The sequence below is a fragment of the Myripristis murdjan genome, chromosome 7, assembly GCF_902150065.1.
Source record: "Myripristis murdjan chromosome 7, fMyrMur1.1, whole genome shotgun sequence".
Classification (NCBI taxonomy): Eukaryota; Metazoa; Chordata; class Actinopteri; order Holocentriformes; family Holocentridae; genus Myripristis; species Myripristis murdjan.
Window position 1 is genome coordinate 22,901,673 of NC_043986.1, and position 23,015 is coordinate 22,924,687.

The 23,015-nt window shown below is 41.6% G+C and overlaps 2 protein-coding genes across 5 annotated transcripts; both read right to left on the bottom strand.

Moving 5' to 3' along the window:
• Window positions 1-954: 954 nt before the first annotated feature.
• On the bottom strand, window positions 955-6,783 carry lmod1a (leiomodin 1a (smooth muscle)). Its single transcript, XM_030054788.1, has 3 exons — window positions 6,295-6,783; window positions 2,717-4,432; window positions 955-2,010 (listed from the first exon to the last, which is right to left on the bottom strand). The coding sequence occupies exons 1-3, from the start codon at window positions 6,589-6,591 to the stop codon at window positions 1,984-1,986; spliced, it is 2,040 nt and encodes a 679-aa protein (XP_029910648.1). The 5' UTR covers window positions 6,592-6,783; the 3' UTR covers window positions 955-1,983.
• Window positions 6,784-7,838: 1,055 nt separating this feature from the next.
• kdm5bb (lysine demethylase 5Bb) lies at window positions 7,839-22,903 on the bottom strand. 4 transcript variants are annotated; one of them, XM_030054848.1, is made up of 28 exons: window positions 22,550-22,903; window positions 20,987-21,064; window positions 20,313-20,435; window positions 20,026-20,196; window positions 19,399-19,455; window positions 18,234-18,368; window positions 17,920-18,013; window positions 17,653-17,774; window positions 17,219-17,377; window positions 16,868-16,987; window positions 16,616-16,774; window positions 16,242-16,423; window positions 15,912-16,074; window positions 15,661-15,780; window positions 14,956-15,150; window positions 14,617-14,798; window positions 14,284-14,408; window positions 13,830-13,980; window positions 13,561-13,675; window positions 12,792-13,147; window positions 11,674-11,812; window positions 11,377-11,556; window positions 11,077-11,238; window positions 10,456-10,941; window positions 10,251-10,335; window positions 9,908-10,116; window positions 9,552-9,821; window positions 7,839-8,811 (listed from the first exon to the last, which is right to left on the bottom strand). In XM_030054848.1, exons 1-28 carry the CDS (start codon window positions 22,700-22,702, stop codon window positions 8,674-8,676), a joined length of 4,629 nt encoding a protein of 1,542 aa, XP_029910708.1. In that variant the 5' UTR covers window positions 22,703-22,903; the 3' UTR covers window positions 7,839-8,673. The 4 variants fall into 4 exon arrangements, with proteins under 4 accessions (XP_029910708.1, XP_029910711.1, XP_029910710.1 ...); XM_030054849.1 differs by having other exon boundaries at window positions 8,674-8,811; window positions 17,653-17,771; window positions 22,550-22,702; XM_030054851.1 differs by lacking the exon at window positions 19,399-19,455 and having other exon boundaries at window positions 17,653-17,771.
• Between the last annotated feature and the right edge of the window lie 112 nt (window positions 22,904-23,015).

Below are 23,015 nucleotides of genomic sequence, written 5' to 3' on the forward strand. Positions count from 1 at the left end.
TGAAAAAGACTGACAAACTCCTTAGTCTGAAAGACAAGTGTTTATTATACGCTGTGGAAATATACATACATCAGTTTGAATCCGTTTGCTTCATGTATTCTTGGAGGAAAAAAGCATGATTACATTCCTATGCTGGTGAATGGATTATGTAAAACACCTGGGATACCAAGCTAAGCTGAGATTCACGGGTTTGCCAGCTAAACTCCTTTTCAAGTAATGAATCTGATAAGGCAATGTATGTTTAACTTTTGCAATCACATGGTGCTGCTGTGCAGAGGACAAGTGCTGAATACAAAGTGCCTGCTAGCAGCCAGTGGACACAGTAGTGCAGTGATAATATGGCTGCACCAAGGTCTTCAGCTGTTGTCACCATTATAGTGTGAGAGTGAGTGAGTGTGTGTCTGTGTGTGTGTGTAAGGGGGGTTAGTTTGGAGAGGTGGGCGTCGATGTTACCCCTCACTGATAAACAAAACACCCTCAAAACATCATTTAGGAGCATGGCTTGGCTGAGTTCTTCAGTTCTGAAATAACATCTTGCCAGTCTTTTCAGTCCATTTCTTTATCATGGTCCGACAATCAACAAAATTCTGAAGCGGTGACGGCTGCCACACCTTCTGTAATGCTAAACCTCATTTTGTATATCTGAGAGACTCTTGTATACTAAGGGCAAACTCATTGTATTTTGAATCTAGAATTCAACCACATCCAGGCCCTTGTGGTTACTGTGTTTTGTGTTTGGGTGTGTACTGATACATGGTGTATGTTTGTTTAGACACTTCAGAAATTACTCTCGCCCTTTATTGCTGAGCATTTATAAACCTTCAGCACACTTAATTTGCTGTTGTGAAGCATTCAAATTGTTGGTGTAACTGATCACCACTGTAAAAACTGCACAACACCACACTCATAACATTGTATATAATCCCATTATATCAACATGATTCACATCATTAATTAAAGGCTGTTTTGCTGTGAGATCCGTGGTTTATAGGCTACACATGAACAATATAAGAAAATGTATTCCATTTGGTTGGTGGCATTTAAGCTGCCATTTCTTTTGGCATTTAAACACATTTTAAAAGTTGTTTCAAGTGGAAATTGGTGGTGTCTAAATATTTCCTTCCAGTTGGTCTTCCACGTTTTTATTTACATATTTCCACTGTCACTGTGGGCCTGCCTCTTCTCAGTGCATTTTGGCTTGATGAAGCCCTACATAAAAGAGCAAGACACCCACTTGGCTATTGCCCAATAATTGAATGGATTAGATGAGTTGCTCTTACTGCATATCTTCCTCATTACAATGGCCAAATATGGATGCTGAAGTCATGACAAACAGACAAGAGGCAGTGCATCACAGGATGACTTATGGTTATGACTTTGATCTTAATGTGTGCTTGAAAAGATGTTCCCATGTTGCTCAAACAAAATGTTACAGCCTTTCTTCAAATGAAAAAAAATCTGATGAACACATTACAATAGAAGTCCATAGTCCCAAAAGTTATAAAATGTGAGTTAACATCAAAGACAAAATTAAATTGTGGATAGAACGACATGTCTATTTCTTTGGTATGCACTGTTATTCTACTCACAGACACCTATTAGAAGGTAGATGAATATAATAGATTTACCTACAGATACATGGCCCTTAGCACTCATATTAGAAACTGCAGAATATCTGAAGAAGGTGCACTTAAACTCCTATTTGTTCTCATTTTTCAGTGTACACATCAATTACTTTATTGCAACACTGTGACTGAGCTTTATGTTAAAAATAAAGTAAGTGACATCAATTCAAGAAATATCTACAGAATGTGAGGACAGACCACGGGGCTTTGACTGTGAGGACCCACTTGAAATTCCCTCACAGCTGTAGATACCACTTCGGTGAACCATCCACTCAAAATACCAACTCCAACATCTGAAAATATTTCATGTCCACAGACTAGTTAGTCAGGTATGGTTCAATTAAGCACATCTCCTACTTCAGCGAAGACGCTTTGGGACATCAACCTGCAAGAGAGAGAGGCTTAATGATCATTTATTCAATATTATGCATGAAATGTAATTCTACATGTCATGGTCAAATGTTTGTCTTATTTAAACGCTCTGAAGCAATACCTAACCAAGGTGTTCCTGCATCGAGAATTTGCCACTGCCAAATTTCTTACTGCCTCCAGCTCATGGCATCATTTTGATGAGTGTTTTTACGGGAAATACTAACAAGCGTTGCACTGTCAAGATCTCTGCAATCTCTGTCATTTGTAACTGCAGCTGCGGCACGCAACCACCTGTACGACACTTGGTGGAGGCGGTGGTGCTGTATCAGATTCATTATCAGATTCATTACCTGATTCAGGCAGTTGTCAATGCCAATTAGCGCTGTCAAAATAAAAAATAAATAAATAAAAACTATATTCCAAAATAAGAGCTTAACTACTTCTCTGACAGCTGATCAGAGATTCTTTAAAATAGCTCAGTTGGCTGCCTCAGGTAGGACTACTACCTGCCCAGCACACCTTTTTTAGTATGATATGAAGGCAGGGCCTATGGTTCTCAGCGTGGGGTCGGAAAAACTCTAAGGGTCCTTGAGGGTTTTCCAAGGGGTCCCCAGAAAAATGTGAAGTCTAATTGTGCTAAAATGTTGAACAGGGAACATTTAAAAAATGCCTCAAAATGAGAATTAAACACATGAGTTATTCTTGTCATCTGTTCTAACCTTTTTGAGAGCTTTTATTGCACTGTTGCAAATGGAGTCAAGCAACTGATCTCTGGAGTTTCTCCCTCCAGTCTGTCGTGAAGTCAGACGGTCCAGTTTACTTTGTGACAACAGGCCTTCAAACTTCTGTGCAGGGGGAGAAGATGGTGCAGAAACTTGCCCAGATTGTCCACCCTTAACCTTTGGAGTTACCTTGATGCATGTTTTAAGTGATGGGTCAGTGGAGGAGAGATTAGGCGTCTTAACAATGCTGCCTTTCTCCTTGAGCAGAGAGGACATGTTTTTTTCCTTGCTGCCTTGCTGCACATGAAGAAGGCTCTTTAATGTCATTTGCCTGGATGGAGGAATCTGCTGGAATGACGGGGATTTCAGGCAAGACTGAGCTGCCTGTTTCTGTTCTAGCAATCGTCGCTGACGCTGTTGGTCAATATTGCGACTCAGGATGTTGGTTACAGTCACCCTGGGCCCGGCCAGCTCAAACTGATAGCCCAGCTTTAGCAGTGTGGTATTGTCTTTTAACACCTTAATCATCTCCATCTCCGTTTTCCCACCACATATGTGCCGTTGGTTGTGGAACCGAAGCTCAGTGACAGATTTGTTGTTCTGTATTGCATGGACCAGAGACAGGATGCCTTTGCCGGTGAGGTGGTTGGAGTCCAGGTTAATGTTGGTCAGGCAAGTGTTACTCTGCAAAGCGCCAGAAATTGCATAAGCTACGTGGTCATCAGCCCGGGTGTTGGCCAAAGCTAAAGTCTTAACATGTACATTGTTCTCAAGTGCTTCTGCAAACTGGATGAGTGTCTGGATTTTGATGGTGTCTGAGTTGTTGATGTTCAGCTCGGTCAACGATGGGTCATTTTTCCTGACTCTCTCAAGGAGTTCATCAAACATACTTGAAGCATCATCCGCATCCTCTTCTTTTACACCTGTTGGGAACTCTTTGCTATTGCTGCCACGCTGTTTCCCATGATCTGTTTCATATTTATTACTACTGTTAGCCACCGTTTTCTTGTCTCTAGGCCTGCCATCCTGAGGCTCACAAGTTTTTTTGAGTGAATGTTTATTGTCTTTGTGATAGTCCCCTTCACTGACCTTATTTTCCTTCAGTATAGATTCTTTCTGTTCACTATGCCATTCCTTGTCAGGGTGGAGTCCTCTAGTTTTGCTGTCTTTGAGTTTTTGTCTTATTTGATGTTTGTCCATCCCCCTTATTTCCTCTTTCTCACCTTGGTCTTGCAGCTTTGAAATGAGTTCTTTCGTTTTTGAGTCTGTTCTCTCTCTGACTTCTTTTCTGTGCCTCTCTACCTCAGTGTCATTTTTCCTTTGTAATTTTGACATGAGGTCATATGTTTTACTGCCACGCCGCTTCTGTTTCACAGGCTCTTTGCTTCTCCCCATCACCTCTAGCGTACCCTCTTTGTTTATCCAAATGTCCTCTAATTCCCTTTTAACGTTACTGTCCTCAACTTCAACTAGCTTTCTGTGACTCTCCTCCCTACTGTTGCCTTGAAATACACCAGCACACTTCCACTGTTTGTTCTTCAGCTTGTCTTTTTTATCTTCAGATCTAGTGTTCGTATTCATATCCAAATCAGAGGGGTCAGTATTTATTCCACCACAGTCATCTGGTATTGTTAAGGTGTCACAGCTGTCTCCTTTCCCCATCTCTGTTGTATTTTGGCTCCCCTCTCTCTCTCTGTCGGTTTTTGGCTCCCCCTTCAGTGAGAAGCAGATGAAGAACAGGGTGTCACTACGATATTGTATAATTGTACAATAACACTGTCAAAACAAAATTAATGCTGAACAGAGACACTACCTATTGTTTTTTACAATGCAAATGAGAAGTCAGTTTTATCCATTTAAGGACTTTGGTGGTCAATGAATATGTGGTGCTTGTTAAAGCAGCCCCCTCAGTAAGCATGTTAATCTAAGAAGTCAAGCTGTACTGAACAACAAGTTAGAAGAGATTTACAAGACTCTGTAGAAGAAACTCTCACTGTCCAGTCCTTAAAAGGCACTTTGACTTGGCAGAAGACTCCTGTACAGGAATTTAATTTATCTTCATATTAGGAGCAGCACGCCTGATCAGTCCCAGAGCTCAACCTGCTGCTGTTAAAGACTGTCTTAAGTCTGTCTGTAAAGGGAATTTCCCCCATACAGAGACTAGACACAGCAGGGCAAAGAATATCTACACTGCAATACACATAGTTTGGTGTATTTTTACTGCTGGATTTCTTTTTTATTATTGTTCCTAGCTCAATTTCAAGTTTAGGATTAAAATCTGATAACCACGATGACAATTCTGCTCTGAGGTAATCATCATTACATGCCAACTTTAAGTCTGCATGTCATTGTGGTATCATGTTGTTGTTAACCATATGGTTAGACAGGGAGTGCCTTGTTCTGTTGTGTGCAAGCGTTTCATTTACTTCAACTGCACACTGCCTTTTCACACTGGTATGGCCATTCCTGTTCTCAAAGTCTTTTTCAGTCCTTGGTCACAGGCAGGAGCTACTGAGAGGCTCAACATTTTTCTTAATATTACAGGATCTGGAAAATTCTCTGTAACCAAAAAAGCAGATAAATGAAACCCACACGGAGAAAAAAATCATGGCAATGGTTGTGCCTATTTGGGATTCTTACAAATGAAGAGCTTTGCTAAAAAAAAAAAAAAAAAAAAAAAAGCCTATCCACTACATCTTTACAGTCAATAGTATAAACAAAGTGAGCCACTTTTCCACATGTTAGGTAACTGTTTATGAAAAGACAATGTTTTAGGGCACTGAGGCTTATACATACAGGTGTTATAATAATGATAGTGTCAAGTCAAAATATTGTGATGACACCTCAAAACTTGCAGTGACCTCTACATTGGAGTCAGTAATCTCATCTAACCCACTCGTGAACGTCAAGGCATATTCTAACTGAAGATACAAAACAGTTAATTCAATATTAGCAAGAACTGTTTCCTTACAAAAAATACATGAAATGTTCCAAAAATAAATTATGAAATATGCAAAAATAAGGCTCATAAATCCAGGAATTCTTAAACACAGTATTATGCACCATATACAGACCACATTCAGTAAAACTAAATTCAAGATAAAGTAACTAAGGAGAAAGTAGTAGGCTATTAGTAAACACATAAAGATATATGTGAGCTCTCCACATTTCATGTATTTTTTGTAAATCATGCTCTGAGAGGCAGCAAGGGGGTCTGAAAAGTCAAACACATCCAATAATCTCTAAAAATGCATGAAAACATCAACATGTAATAATAAAGGATCCCATGTAGACATAAAATGTAGCCTACAGTTATTAAAAGATTTTCTTTTAGTTTATTCAACCCAGCACCTACCCTGATGTGCGTGGTCCAGCTCAAAAACTATTTTTGAGCTTTACAATTAAACCTGGAATTTGCTTGCCTCTATTCCAAAGTGATCCACACAGGATAGTTAAAAAGGTCTTATTCAAATCAACCTGACTACAGTTGAATCCTACTGATGTCCCAATCCTTTAAAAACAGAGAATTCAAAAACAACTTGGAATTTGATTTTTAAAAAAGATAATCTCCAAACCTCAAAGGACATTTCCCTCTGGATGAGCCTCCTGGTTTCCTGCTCACAGAAGTCGAGCATGGCCTCTCGGTTGTACTGGACTGACGGCTTCTTCTCCGTCTGGTTTCTCTGCCGGAGCCCGACAGGCACTGCCGGGTCTGGGTCGATATCCATCAATTCATTCTCCAGCTCCTCAACCTCAGCCGCCGTCAGGGAGGCCAGCAGCCTGTCAATCTCATCTTCACCTTCAACACTGCTCTTATCTCCGGCTTTGGACATTATCAGCGGCCCGGGGGGGATGCAGCTGGCCGTGTTCATGGGAGGTTTTGGCCTCCTTTACACCTGCTATAGATGGTTTTGGTGACAGGGCAACGGACCTCCTCCTAGCTCTAACGTTACCGACTTTAGATTTTACTCCTCACCCCAATTTAGGAGAAGAGCTGGGTCATTGGTTTAGCCGAGCCGCCTCTCAAGTCAAGACGAGACATTAGCCAAGCCCTAGCTCACTTTTATGCTTTCACAGGCCATGCCAAAATAAGTTGTGTGTGTGTGTGTGTGTGTGTGTGTGTGTGTGTGTGTGTGTGTGTGTGTGTGTGTGTGTGTGTGTGTGTGTGTGTGTGTGCAAAAGTCAAAGTGAAGGGGGGAAATTGCCTGATGTGTTTTAAGGTTTGCCCCCTGGCTTACGCTAGACTACATTATTATGAAAATTCAATGTTTTTTTTTTTTATGTAGAAACCACACTTTTGCTGTAGTATTTGACTGATTAATCTTCATACCACAACGGCTTTGATATTTTAGTAAGGTACTTTATGGTAATCGTCGTATCCATAATACCGCAGTGTTTTATTTATAGAAACTATGATGAATTGTTAGTGATATTGTAGAGAGCAGCGGTTAAACAAAAGCTTTTGTTATTTAGTTTTTGGAAACGTTACTTACGTGACTATAGTTGACTCTCCCTACTCCACTGTTAAGTTTGTGATGTTAAGGTTTATTTTCCTACCTTTAAACGTCAGTGGCTCCCATTCAGGTTTGTACAGTTTGAAAAACAGCTTTCATATACTTTAAACTACCTGTGCCAGAATACTGATAAAACATTTATAATGTTTTCCGTTACGGTTAATTCGTAGTGCGGCAGTGTTTTCGTATCACTGCGCGAATCGCGTTATGCCCTCAGGCTGTTTGACACCTGACCACCACTTGAAGAAACTGGAGGTCTCCGCCAGAAAATAATCCCCTAAAACACGACGCTTTTATTATCACAGGCCATGTCCTCTTTTTGAGGACGTGTTTGTTGACCCCGACAGCTTTTATTTTATACGATTTAAGCCTTTTTAATTTGATTAAAAGAAAACATTGAAAAGAGAGTGAATGTGAAAAATATTAAGTATTGCATGCATTGAAAAATGATTTGGGTAATTGCAATATGTATTTAAAAAATGTACACATCATGTATATAAGAAATGGGCTGTAAGGCCATAACTGGATGTGAGTCCTTAAGGACAAGACAAGTCATGAGGACATCTAGTGGTTTGTTTTGACCACGATAAACAGGATGAGACTTCTTCATAGAACAAAAGGGTTTTATTCCACAATATAAACTTGCAACGTCTTTTAACTACCCCAACGTCCCAAAGTATCCTAAGCCAAATCACATGTTGTGGCAGTAAATGTAAGCAGTATCTTTCCTTCATTCTGCTACAGTGTTACCCCACAGCTGTAAGCCATCCATCTATTTAGCTTTCTGTACATCACACCATTGCTAAAGCACCAACACAGTTCAGCGGAGATCAAGCCATTAAAGTCAATTCAGACAAAAAATTATTGCTCAGATAAATAAACCTATTCTACAAAAATTGGGAATAATTATATTAAGATGCATGTACTAAACACTGGGTTTCAAAGAAAAAAAAAATGTAATAGCGATTTTTTAGGGGGAGGGGGAAAGGGGATGAAAACCTGTACTTCTCTCCCCTTATCTCTTGTTTTGCATGCAAGGAGGTTCCAAAGAAGAAAATATTAACCCTTGATCTTTACAGGGTGCATCATGTTTGTTAAGACTCCCTTGCACCAATGTAATGGAATCCCATGCAGCACACTCCACATCCTGTATTTTTTTCCATTTAGACAACCACAAACAATTCATAGGAAGAAAGAAATATATATAATATAATATAATATATATATATGTAAAAATACAAAAAAATAACTAAACAGTATAGTTCTGGACAACAAGTCAATAAAGAGGAGATAGCACCGATGTTACAAAAGGGTCGGACAGACAGGACACGGGGGTGAGGGGGATAAAGGATCAGTGACACATCCAGACTGGTGGCTTGCTATAACGGGTTGATGGGTAGAGCTCTCCAGCCGTTCTTCAAAAATCTCTTCACTTTCTCTTCACTTTCTCATGTGTCCATCATTTATTGTACAGCTGACACAAATGTAGTCCTCCTTCTCTGCCAACTCAGCTGTGACGCCAACACAGACTTGGTGGAACCACTGGTTACAGCTGCCGTCGCACTGCACCCAGTCCACCTGAGGGAGAAAAACGGGTCATCAGCACCTTACGCACCCCATGAAAGGGCACTCACATCCTTGATTTGATGCATTTCCTGTTGAAACAGGATGTATGGTGGGACACAATACAGCGAGGAATCATTCACATTTGTGCACTAATAGTTTATCAATTAGGGAGAAAAAAACACTTCTATTTGAATTTATTTTATTATAGGTGGAGGAGAATTGTCAAGGTTTCATTGGCTGAAATTTTTAAATTAGACCCACTAGTGCAGCATGAGGTCACCATCAAAGATATTCTGTGTTCCATGAAGTAGAAGCCATGTGACTTCATTTCATGGGGACTTAAGAATATGATCCGATGTAAAATAATATGATCCGTGCACCCAAGCACTTCCTTTATCTTGATAAAGTTACCCGATGACCTTTATCTCAAAGGTGCTCACGTTTCAACAGATGCAACATCCAGGTAAAGTAGGGCAGATTATATGAAACATGAAAACTATCACCTCTATGTCTAGTCCTTGAGCATCAAGAGAAAAACAAAAACACAATATTAAATAACTGTTTTGAGGGGGAAAATGAGGTCCCCATGGCTTTTAAAAACCCTACACTTATATACCTTTACATGGAGTATGTTTAATGCAGCTTACTATGATGTCTAATTCAGTGATGAGAAAAAAAAGGTCAACTATATTCTGTGGGGGAAAAAAATGCGTGTTAACTGTATTTAGGTAGTTTTACCCGTTTTTCCTCACCTCGTCTCCTTCAGGCAGCTGACACCTCTCTGCTGGACACACAGCCATTTCCTCATCAGAGTCGTCTGACTGGGAGAAATCTGAGCGTGGGGAAGAGGATGTCGAGGCTGACCTGCGGTCCAAGTTCTTCTCTTTATTCATCTTCTGCCTCTTGTGATAGTGTTTTTTGTCCTTTCCCCTGTGCTCTGCTGCTAGACCCTCTCTCTCCAAATGCCGCTTAGCTTTCTTTTCTGAGCCGTTCATAACTTCCTTCATGCCACTGACCCCATCCTGAAAATGAAAACAATTCAAGTTTAACCTTGAGGCAGTTTTGAAACGCATCTTATTCTCATGCACTGAGAGGCAGATTTATTGACCTCTTTCGGTGGCAGACTTTTTCCCTGAGAGTTGTACTGCATGTATTTGTCACAGTCTGTGGAGTTGTCTTGTGATGGTGACATGCATCCGTTTGTGTGGTGGGTGGTGACCCTGTTCAGCAAAGCATGGTACAGGCTCTGGGTCTCCGGCAGGGACACCTGCAGCAGGAGCCCTTCCACCATCAGCTCCTCCAACTCCCTGCTCAAACCTGACAAAAAAATACAGATAATATAAACATACATACAAAAAAATCTTGTTTTCAACTCTGACCATTAAAGATGTGCACAGAAGCACGATTCCCTATTTAGTTACAACTGTAGTTCTGGGTAAGATGACACTCACCCTGTAGGGGTATGCATCTCTGCTCAGTGTAAAAGACAGTCTGAGCATGGCTTGTCCTGTTCCACTCTGGAGTCAAATAAGGAGCCTGCACCAAAAGCATAAGTTTGGTTATTCAAAATCTCAACTTTTATATTTGTATTGAGCCTGCATTTTCCAAATGAGCTGCTACAAACACTGGCACAATGCAAATGAACTGAAGAGTGACCTGTGCATTGCTGTCAGTATTGTGGCTGCCTGATGCCCAGCGGGTGAGAGTGGGTGGAGTTCCAGGCCTCTCTTCCAGCTCTGGTAGGTTAAAGGTGTGTGAAATCTGCTGTGCCCGGTGCTGCCAGTTGACTGTCCTCTCCACCATGTACTGCAGCGCGTCGCCCTCCGGCAGCCGCACCCGTATGCGCTGTAGTGATGCCAGCAGGGAGCGGGCCTTGTTCAGCGGAGGCTTTTCGGATCGCCGGCACTGCGGACACAGCCATGGCTGGGATGCGCAGGTGTCCGTCGGGTCCCTGACACACACACTGTGGAACGCATCCCTGCAGAGCTCACACTGCAGCATCGCTCCCATGGGAGCCTTCTGGCAGATGCACACTTTCAGGTCCATGCAGTCTGCTGTAGGAAGGAGCTTGGACTCATTAGCTGCCCTGAGAATGGAGAGAGCCTCCATCTCCCTCACCCGCAGCTCCTCCAGAGTTGCCATCTGGTGATGAAAACAGACAATTATTCAAGGGATTTCTTGATAGGAAACATTAGAAAGTTTAGTGATCATGTCTGCGTCTTTGACATGACGCCTTGCCTCTTAGACGTTAATTACAGGCAAAATGACGGCACTTACAGCCGAGGTAGAATCCTTGGTCTCTGAGAGTGCCTTCTCCACATCAGTGAGTGTGTTTAGCCTTGCTATTTTCTTTTTGTTACTCTGAGGGGATTCTTTCACTTTCTTGGGCTTCCTCTTTGGAGATCCCAAATTTCCAACCTCACATCTTGGACACAGAACCTTTTGATCAAGAAAAAAACAAATAATAAATAATACATGATTGTCAGTCACTGCCACTTATGGGCTTAGAAGATGAAGAAAGTGGCACCCTGAGGATGTCAGTGGCTTTTGATTTATTATACATTGGTGGGGATTTACCTCAAGTAAAGTAAAGGGAGAGTTTTTCAGCAGGAAAGTAGTAGCTGCAGATTCTTTCCACTCCTGCACTTCTCCTACCAATGACTCAAGCCTCTCTAAAGGCTCCAAATATACTTGAATGGCTTGTCCCCGTAGCACCATGTCAGACAGGTTGTCCACCACAGGTGTGTGACCACCAGCCTGAAACACAACAGGTTATTTTAGCAATGCAAACCCATCCGATCTAAATCAAACATCACCTAATTTTGAAAAAGCAAGAATATAGAACACTATATCCAAAAGTAAGAGTGTCCAAACCTGAAGGTCCTCGGCTTCCTGAAGCCATTCTCTGGCCTTTCTGATGGTGTCCTTCAGGAGCAGACAGTTGGGGAGATAAGCAGGGATGCCGGACACCTTCTCAGCAGCAGCACTCAGAGTCTCTATGGAGTGCGGTGGTCTAGTGGAGAGTAAAATATAATCGATTTAACTAATATGCCTGGCCCCCTGCAACAGCTTCAAGTTAATAACTATCTATGAAAGAAGTGTTATTATGTTCTGTCCACAAATAAGAATCTTTTTAAATATTTCTTTTGCCATCATGCAACATTTTCAAATTAAAATATCCAGTGCTATGCAGAGACTGTCTTCACTTTTATATAAAAGTTTGTTAGTACAGTTCTGACTGTATTATGTGCCACAATAATTTTGAAAACCAAGAACCTTGGTCAGTCTTTACAGCCACAATATTCTGCAGAGCCATAACTGTGATGTAAAATAATAGTTCCAAATCATAAGAAGCATCAAACACCGCGAGGAAAACACGACTACATGATATCTCAAATAAGCCATGAATCTCAAAATTCTAAGCTGCTGTAAACCAAGCATGGTTGAGGAATAACGATGTCTTTATATTTTGGAAGATGCAGAAAATAAAGGCCTGTCCCAGAGTTAGTTAATCTGATATGAGAAAACAGACGCATGTTCCTGGTAGCCATGCCATTAAAAGCCTTTAGAAAGCACTTGTGACAGTTAATACTGAACAGCACTAAGTGCCAGTGGAATGAGGGCAGAACTAAATATGCATGCTCACTTTTTGTTGATCTTGTTGAATATTCTAGCAGCAGCATTTTGCACTAGCTGTAATTAAAATGAAGCAAAATCAGGAGCACTGATGTAACACATTATTCAGTTATAATCAGTGCAAATACTTGGACAAAAAGTTAAAGGTGTCTCTGGTAAAAAAAAAAATAAAAAATAACATTCCCTGTTTGGCGGTAAAACACTGAGTGACAACAATTTAAAATGTTTTGCATTAGTTTTCAGTTTAAGGCAACTATAAAACATTGCTTCGCAACATTTGAGTTTCCCTCTCTAAACTTGGTGGGTGTTTTGTTGTTTGTTTGTTTTTGTGGCCCATGTGTCGATGCTACCCTCACCTGGCTTTGAGGAGGCTGCTCGCCTTGTCCTCCCAGTGCTCGGACACAGTAAGCAGCTCCTGCAGGCGAGCCATGGCTTTCTCCACAGATGGGTGAGGGGCAAGGCCAACTCCCTGGTCGATGAGCCTCCTCATGGTCTCCAGAGTCAGGGTGGCAGGCTGGGCGCTGGCCTGCTGCATGCCCTCCAGCCAGCGTGCCTGCTCCAGTCTCACTCTCAGGCGGGGCAACTCAGGCAACTCCACGTCAAAGTCAAAGCTGACGTCTAACAGGCTCTGGATCTCAGCGACACCTGGGACTTCATCGGCCAGGACCTTCTGACTGTGTTGCTGGAAGTCTTCAATGCGATTCAAGAGTTCCTAAAGACAGACATCAAGAAATGTTATCCTATTCAGAATCACCTCCGTTATGTCTCACAGCAGGTGGTTCCCAGCTAAAGAAGCTATAATTTAGTTTCCTTTTCATTTAATTCAGTTCAGCCTAAACAAAACAACAACAAAAAATGTCTGAGAGCTTATTATTTTAACATTATTTTTTTATCTCACTACTTTGAGTCAATTTGTCAGAATTGAAGTATGTCATTTTTACAAATCCAACCAAATGAGCATTTCATTTCCACAAGTCAAAGTCACTTCAGATAACAGTGTCAAGCTTAATCAAAATCAAATTTTGGTGTCCAAACCACAAAGAGGTTTGAAAACCCCTGGTCAAAACCATCAATGTCATTTCAATGTCATAGCATCATCGGGTGTGTTTATCTCCCTCAGCATACCTTCAACAACGGGGCTTGGGAGAGGCTGCAGGGAAGGTTATAAAGCTGTCTCACAAATGAGCTGAGCTCCTCCACAGTCAGCTGGCTCTGTGATTTCCCACCACCACACCGATACCTGTGGGACACCACCAAAAGAACCAAGGGCATAAATTTTAATTTGTAATTTTAATTTTGTAATACTATTCGTTAACATGGTGAGAAATGTTGGGACATGGAAGGATAAATAAAGCAAGCATATGTGACTGCACAATGGACTGTTTACACTGTACCTGGTCTGCCGTTTGCCGTTCAGTAGCTGCTGTGCCACCGCAGAGCACTTCTCTGCATCCTGTGTGACTAAACGTAGCCGACGCAGGAGGTCGTTGTCAGGAAACATCCTGGAGTCTGATTCAGCAAGAAGGGAGCGGAAGACTGCCAGGCCTGAGGAGAGAACACCTGGTTAATCGCACAGGGAAATCACAGGCTGTCTAGACTCAAGTTACGAGTGCTGGCTCACCACTAAATGTAGCATTCACAGCTTAAATAACGTGGCAGAGTGCTCAATAATCAAGGGCTTGGTACACACACATACATACACACACACACACACACGCATATTTATATATATATATATATATGTATATCTAAATAATGTAATAATGTTCAGCTATGATGTTTTTCACGTTATGCGTCAAAATAACATTTGCTCTATCCTTAGCTTTCTCATTCATTCTTGCTTCTCACCTTTCTTCTTTTCCAGTTTGGCCTCGAGTGTCTCTGTCACACGGGAAGCCCATTCATCATACAATTCAGCTCGCTGCTTCACAGCCTCCAGCATGGGGAAGAGGGCATCCAGTGTAAATCTGTAACTGCATGAGGAAATGGAGCACTGACACAAGAGGCAGCACAGTAGTAATAGGACACCTAAATCTAGCTGAGGAGGACAGAGTTTTCAGCTGTGAAATACACCCCCTTTGGACAGATTCAGCACACTCTCGAATCTAAAAGAGACCTTGTACTCTGATCTATGCGTCTAAAGTCATTAACTACCTTTAAATCAGCTCCCGTGGGACTTACTTCAGTGTGTAGTTGCTGACAGGGCAGGAGCAGAGGTCGGTGACGTGGTGCAGACAGACCAGGATGCCAGGGCTGCAGGGACAAGTAACAGCCGACAGGTAGCAGGTGGTCCTGCATTTGGCACACTGCCGCTCGTCATCCTGGAGGTGATCGTATTTTGCTTCCTTGTAATGCAACACTCCCTGAGGGAGGAAAACAATAACAACACAGTTTGAAGAAAAATCCACAAGTAGAGGGCGATGTGCTTTCTTACAAACTGAATTAACTTCAGTCTTACCAGACAACACATACAAAATAACAGTATAATAGTGCATCCACATAACATGGGGACCATCGTACCATTTGTTTGACTTTCTCTCTATGTTCCTGCTCTTCTCGGATCATGATGGCGATGTCCTTGTGCACAGCTGACGCAAGGACCACATCGAGAGTTTTTGCCTTGGAGGCCATGTTGCAAACCATCTCGTCATGGGAGAAGACGTTGTACCGGTGCAGCAAGCGATAGTGGTCGACACACTGTCTGCCTAGAGGCATCTGGTATTGTAGAGTGAAGGGGGAAAAAAAAAAGCTGGGTTTCAAGGACAGTACACTTCATGACAGATTTACACAGACTACAATTCACAGGAGTGGCTCATCCATGCAATAAATAAAATGGATTATCCTGCTCCTTGGTTCTGAATGGCTGAGTCACAGACACTCAAAGCCACTGGAGGATAATAGTAAGAAATATTCTGCAACCGCTGAACAATTCATTTAAATATTGATCCACTGACCCAAAACCACAACAAACACAGCACTTATTTAGTCGATTTGCAACCACACTTTCTCAATAAATAGATTATTTGGTGCAAAATTATTATTAAATTATTATCAAATGTAAGTAAAAGAATTACTGATAATTTGTGCTAGTCCTTTATAATACAATGGTGTATTACTGCTATTTTATTGACAAAAAAGGAGGCAATGCTTTACAGTGATTTTGAAACAGCTAGGATGTGTTGATAGTGATGCCACAAATTGAGAGATACATCAAGAGGAACATACCCAGTCCACAGTGCAGAAGTTGACAGCCTCAGCAAAGTTGAAGCCTTGGTTGAAGCCACTGTGGTAGGCTCTGGGAAATGTAACAACGAACTCACCCGCACACTGGTTTGTTCTGTAAATCTAAAGGGGAAGAATGACAAAATGAAGATGGCTCATTTCCCTGTTAGAGAAAGACCAGCTCCTCATTCAGGAACAATCAGCCATCACTGGAAAGAATCTCTAAATGTGAAAGCAGCTAAATGAAGACATACTGGGACTCCATAGGCCATAAGAGTGTTGGGGTTCATAATGGTGACAAGTTGGTGGAGGAGGTCGGGCTGGGACTCAAACAGCTCTGGGGCCAGTTTCTTCATCACCTCCTCCAGCTGCTCAGCAGCAAATCCAGGAGCTCCATACCATGTTTTGGGTTCCCCCCTGGTAGTGAAGATAAATGAGAATTCAGTTCAAACGTGCAAAAAAACAGGTACTCTACACCTGATGTTTACCAACATCAACTGCAAACAGGATTTTTTTCTGCTCTGATCAATAAACACTCAAAAGATACTTGAGCTTTACTAACACTAGACTATATTGTACAGTACCAGTGCAGGTAGTTGATGGAGTAGCTCCAGTGGTCCTCGATGTGCCAGCAGAAGGAGGAGAAGCACATGCCTACGTAGAGCCACGGCAGCGTCATTCCACAGATGTCAGCTGTGACGTGAGTCAGCACAGAGGGGTCCATCATCGCCATGTTGTTGAGGTTCCAGCCACATGTGAGGTACTTCTACAAGAGAGACAGACATTTTCCAGGTCAATCACAGTGGAATTACTACCTAATATATCACTCATCTTTTCATTCGACTCCTGCCATCTGGTATCGCCAGAAGACATGCAGTGATTATCACAAAGTAGTGACTCTGTAGACAGGTGAGAAATTTCCGATGCCTTATATTGTCACAAATAATGAGTTGTTTACCTCGTCTGCAGCGGAAACCTTAAATTTTCCGTTCCGAATGGGGAATCCGCTCCCAAACTCCTTGGAGGCAATATCCGCTCCATACTCTACAGTAACATCCTCCTCAATGGCTCCCACCAAGCGCCAGAACTCTTTCTCCACCAACTCTGTCGGTACCATCTATAGCAAATACGTGAAAAAAAAAAAAGTTCAAATTCAAAATACTTGCACCAATCAAACTGAAATAAATACTCTGAAACTTTTTCTACTTACATGAACTGGCATGTTGAAGTAATCAGATTTAAATGCATCAGCCATTTGCCCAAATGCACGCAAGGAATAGTCTCTGTAAGCCTGCTCAAAGCCAAATGCCTCTTGAGGTTTGCTGCATTCCTGCATGTCAGATAAAAAAAATGTTGAACAAATATGTGAAATATCCTTTGTAGCCTTTGACAAGCTTTCATAGACCTCTGTATTTTCACCTCTCCCTTCTGCATGATTATATATTTTGTGTAAACTCTCTCTTATTCATTTTGGTTTCATTATCATTCCCAGAGGCAAAACAGATCATTAATAAGATGTGAATTTACAACAAGGTAGCTGGATATTGCTTGTTATTCTCACCTGAGCCAGACACTTGGGGCACCTCCAGTCTCCTTTGGGGACATCGTGGAGAGGGGGGATGAGACAGAAGGTGTGGTAGCTGTCATCACAGCCGTCACACAGCAACAGACGGTCTTCGTCAGCCCCGCTGCCGCACACCAGACACACAACCAGGTCCACCTGGAGAGTGAGCGAGCTGGTTTTTAATTAATCTGTTTCAGAGCCATTACTCCTGAAAGTGGATTCATGGTTCAAATAAAAATGCATGAACAGAAGAAACATTAGCAGCATCAGATAAAAATAGTTAAAATGATTAAAACTGAGCCTGGACACTTGGAGCTGGTGTTGGAAGGACATGTGACAGTGAGCTGCAGAGACTAAGGTCAGCAGAAATGTGACATTGCGTGCAGATATTTCTTCCATCCACAGAATGGATAAAAGATGCTCCTACTTACTGGGCTCGGGGGAACTGGAAGGATGTTTTTCTTGTATCGTGACTTGCTTTTGTCGACTTCAATCACTGGTTCCTTAGTCTCCACTGGCTCGTGTTTCACTGGAATGGGAATCTCTTTTTCTGTGAGACAACAGGAAAACAGACATTATTTCCAAGCACAAATACTTAGAGGTTTTTACCAGAGACATAAATAAATGCTGCATGTAGTCAATGTGAAAGAAAACTGTTCTTGTAAATACTTTTTTCAGCTTTGGGATGCTGAGCTTACCTGGCTCTGGCTTGGCAACAAAAGAGCCCATCCGCCTCCTCAGGTTAGGCCTGTTCTCACACGGCTCACCTGGCTCCACCTTCACACAGACAGACTGCAAGGAAAATTAAAGTGAAAGCGCAGGTGAAACAACAACCATGAAAAGACGGTGTGGAAAAACATGCAGATTAATAAAACATCAGCTCCACAATAATACTTTTTTTTTTTAAAAACAAATTTTAGTCTCAGAAGCACATATGGACAAAGCGAACTAAGAGTATGAAGTATTAAGCTGAAGTCAGTACAGCTGGGTTTCTCTGTTGAAGATTACCAACCTCAGACTTCATGCGCTTGGCTCTGCGGGCATTGGGACAAAGCTCGGACGGCAGGACAAACTGTCTCTGAGCCAGGTCGTGGGGTTTGTACTCCCTGCTGTCCACATCATCCCCTGGCTGCGGCTTCTGAACGCACTGCAGGAAATAGGAGCCACAGGTTGTGTGACAGCTATAACCACAGCTCTCTGACTTAACAAAAGAGTTTGCATGCCTTACTGGACATGTTTATATGCAAGTCTGCAGATGATATGATATCAGTGGAATGTTGAATACACCATAAAATTAAAAAAAAAAAAAAAAAATACCCTGGCACCAACAGAGAATTGATTTCAATGTCTAGTAAATGTGAACATACCATAGGTTATATTTTAAGGGGCTCCACTTATATAAAGTATTACTGCTCCAGTTCCAGTGCTAATAAAAATAAATTGAAACCAGAATCTGATTGGGTGTAAGTATACATGTATATGTGACTATTGCTAGGAAACAAGACAGCTGCAGAGGAGGCAGAGAGACATACTAACATACTGTTGTCATTTTTAACAGGTTTCCACCATAACATATTTGGCATTAACGAAGCTTCTGGGTAAACAGCCAAAAACAGAGAGGGGGCAGAGGAGTGACTTGGTTAGCTGTTTCACCGGAGAAAGTTAGAGCAGAAACCGAAAGGGTACATGCCAAATCAGAGGACAGGCGCATACAGGCTGAGGTGATAGTGTGCAGATAAAGAAATGTCTGACCAGACCAAGGGGTTTGCCTGTGAGTTTGCAGTTTAATTCATCTCTATATCACTTGAAACTGTAAGAAATGCTTGGCAATCTACAACAGAAAACTGTATTGCAATATTTGAATTGATAATCATCTAGTAATTACCAACTAATCATCCTAGTGACACAAATATTCTGTGAGATATGTATGCCAAGAGACATATTTAATACATAGAGTGACTTTAGTGTTTGATACAGTTCATTTACTGCACATGTACACAATAATGCAGCCAGTGTTGGGTTTGAATGCTTAGGTTAATGGGCACTGTAACGATTACAATGAATTTCTATAAATACTGCAACAACAATTACCTGACAATATACTGCCCAGCCTTGTATAAGCATGCAAGCTGTTAATCATGAGACCTATTGGCTTCTTGACCATCACACAAACATACCTTTTCATGTTCAGGATCAGCCTCCAAACGCATCAGTTTGGAAGCTGGCTCTGGTGCCTGAGGCAAGAGAGAGCTTGGGTAGTTACACAATTTAGAATGACCTTTTTCAAGAGGTCACACAGTACCAATCCACTCATTTTGAATGAGCTCTCTTAAAAGATATAATATTAAAGTGCAAACTGCTGTTACATCTTGACTAGACACCAGATGATAAATTCACAGTCATTATATTAGTCAAACAACATTAGTATTTTCAAAGTAAGACAATCAAATCAGCCTATCAAGGAACCTAATTTGTCATCTGTAAATTAACTATACATAAATAATTTCCTGTTCATCACAGAACGTGCATATTCCTTATTTTAATAATGACCTGTTTCCACTTATGTTTACCACAATTAAATGCTTGACAGATAAGGCTAACGTTCAAAATTAATTACAAATGTTTTGCAGGATAAATTTGATCTGGATTTGTAACGTGAAAAACATTGGCTATAAATAACTGTACTGCTAAGAATTGTTAAGCCTACACCTACAGACGAGCCAGCCATTCCTGACACAGCTCCTCTTCAGGCATTTTTTCAGGCACGAGCTATGCTGAGATACTGGTGCATGTGTCCAACTCACCAGGAGGTTTGCTCCACTCTGAAAGAGATTGTAGGGATAGAGGATTTTCTCATAATGCGCTCGCAGGTGTGAGCCTACAGCCTTGCCAGGGGCAAAGCCCATTTGTAGTGCAATCTTGGTCCATCGCCTGTCCCGGCAGACGATATCAAATCCACCCTCATCTGCTACCAGCTGAAATAAAAAATTCCCTCCAAGTTACACATTAATGACGTGTGCAATCCAACAACATTTTTACACAAACAGCCAAATAATATAAAATGCTGTCCTGAATTTCAACAAACATCCACCTTATTCAGTTTGTATAAATCCAAAATCTTCCTCTCCACATGAGGAATCTTCAGGGCACACCCCTGCAAATCCCAAAACTTGGCAATCTGGTCCAAAAAGTTAAGCTTGACTCTGGTTTGTGCCTGGGAAAAGGGACACATGAGAATATACAATGACAACAGTCATCACTGAAGAAATAAGGCTCAAGAAAAAGGGTGAAAAAAAAATGTATCCACAAAAAATAAAATACAAAAGCAATGATCTGCTGTAATTCTGTCCCAAACAGATTCCTTTTTTTACCCATGCATCTATGCTTTATGTGGGATGGGGTATTGCTTTTGTACATATGTATTTGTCTGTGTCTCATTGGTAAGCAGAATATCTTAAATAGACTTTGCCTTTATTTATTTTTGCTTTACTTTTGTGAAACTGAAGCCTCGTAATTTCCTAAATTACCCCCACGTCCTGTGTAAGGCAATTTTCTTATTAGCAGATAATAATGAAACTGATCATTGTTCTATCACCATAATAATCAGTAGCCTAATGCCTACATTACAATTGTCTTTACATAGTGACAACATGACATAATCTGAATAATGTCACAGTGCTGCGACACACACATGAATGGTACATTGTGTTCATTTCTACATCAACACAAAAATAGTCATTTGTGTAATTAAATAACCAAACTTACCTCCAGTTCATTGAGCCTCTGGATGCGAGGAACAAAGTGAAGTCTGTCGACATCGCAAGCAAATGGAGGCTGCCAACCCTAAACAGCCGGAAAAATAACTTTAATGCTATGTGATAGCAGATGAGGGTCATCATAATGGGCTTAACAGTTTTGTAGTAATAGTTTTCATGATTTCCATTCCTGCACTGGTATATATTTGTCAGATCAATTGTACTTCTCTTTCAGTACTCTTTGTTTAGGACATTTTCTCACAAAGCATGAGCCCACATCTAGTAAAACTCCATACTTCAGACTTTGTGCCTGAGCCAAAGAAAAACTAAAAAAGAAATTGGGCTAATACGCAGTGTGCGACCACGTTATTGTAGATATGATTTTAAGACTGAGGTTAAAATTTAGTCTGGGCAAACATCAGGCCCATTGGTATTAAAGGGACACAGGGATCCTTTTTAAGCTAAAATTCACAACACCAATCAATATTTATGTTTCATTATTCCACACACCCTTGCATTTACTGTGACAATATTTCACTATGCAAGGAGAGATCCAAGTTCTTGGTTTGACTCACTAGCCAACATCCCCCACTGACACACAAAATGGCCAGATGGAAGACTCACTCACCAGCCCAGCTTACCACAAAGCCAACATGGAGGACAACACCCTCACACAGGCTGATACATGAAGATGACTAACACTGGGTAATCTCCAAGAAAGTTAGGGTTAAATTACAATAATGCACTGGGCAACCACAATTTACTACAAGATAGCAACTTCAAAAGTCACAACTTGTTATGTAACAACAATAGTGGCCTATGCAGTTAGACAGTGGACTTTTTGTCCCAACATGGGGCCATTTCTTTTGACAGTTAACCATGAGGAAAAATATCTGGCACACAAAACACCATAAGGATAACAAACACTAGCCATTTGTTAATAACTACAGTGCCAGCTGGCCAGTAGGTGATGGTTCACACACTGGAGTGCATTGATGACTGTCTCAACAGCATCATGATGCTCTTCAATAAATAATGCATAATAACTAAAATGTTTTTTCGGCGAATCAGCCACAAGCCAAGGTGGATCATCAGTGTTACAGTCACCGTTTCTCTTGTCGTCATTACATTATTATTTTCTATGGAATCGGATGGCTTCCGCATAGGCAACTGTGTCAATGCCGTGTGTTGAATTATGACAGGTTGGTGAGCTACAAGCTAGCCTTAGCCTGCTAGCTAGCTGGCCAGCCTCAATGACCTGACCGACGCTTTGTTGACACACTGCAAACAACAACATCACTCCCGTTTCGAGACACTGCCGTCCCCGACGTCGCGGCTAACAGGCTGCGACCTAAACGCCAAAAATGTCCCGGCAACTGCAAAGATAACGAGCACGAAAGACAGCTAGCAACACAAAGAATCAGCCTAGCCTCAAGTCCGCCATGTTGAAAAGTCCCTTTAAATCCCTCAGCGCTCGGCTTGTGCCTGATCCATCTTCAGCTACGGCGTTGTAGTTAGATGTTAACTAATTCAGCATCACTGAAATTGTTTTAGCGTCTTTTTGCGTACTCACCGGAGGCGGGCGGACTTTGCAAATGCCAGTTTTTTCGGCGATTGGACGGATCTTATTGATAAAAGCAAAAGGATCTCCAAATTCTTCCAAGCTGGGCTCGAAGACCGGGCACTCCGGCGGCGGCTTGAACTCGTCCTGCCGCGGCTGGCTCATCGTTCCGGACCGACCTTGTAACTCACACAGGACGAGGCGCAGCCAACTATCACCGTGTTTTGCTTTTCCTGCGGGGGTCTAGCCTTTTTTTCCACCGTCAGACTCGCGGGTAGCCAACCGACATCAACACGAGAAGCAGCTTACACACACACTCACTCACACGCATACACACACACACACATACACACACATCCACGCACAGCGAAGCGAATGTTCCAAGGCAGTGAGCACGTCCGCTCAAAAAAATAGACACCAAATAGTTTTTTAAATAGCGTTTGCGTAATTTGTCATTATTAATTAATGTCCCATATAA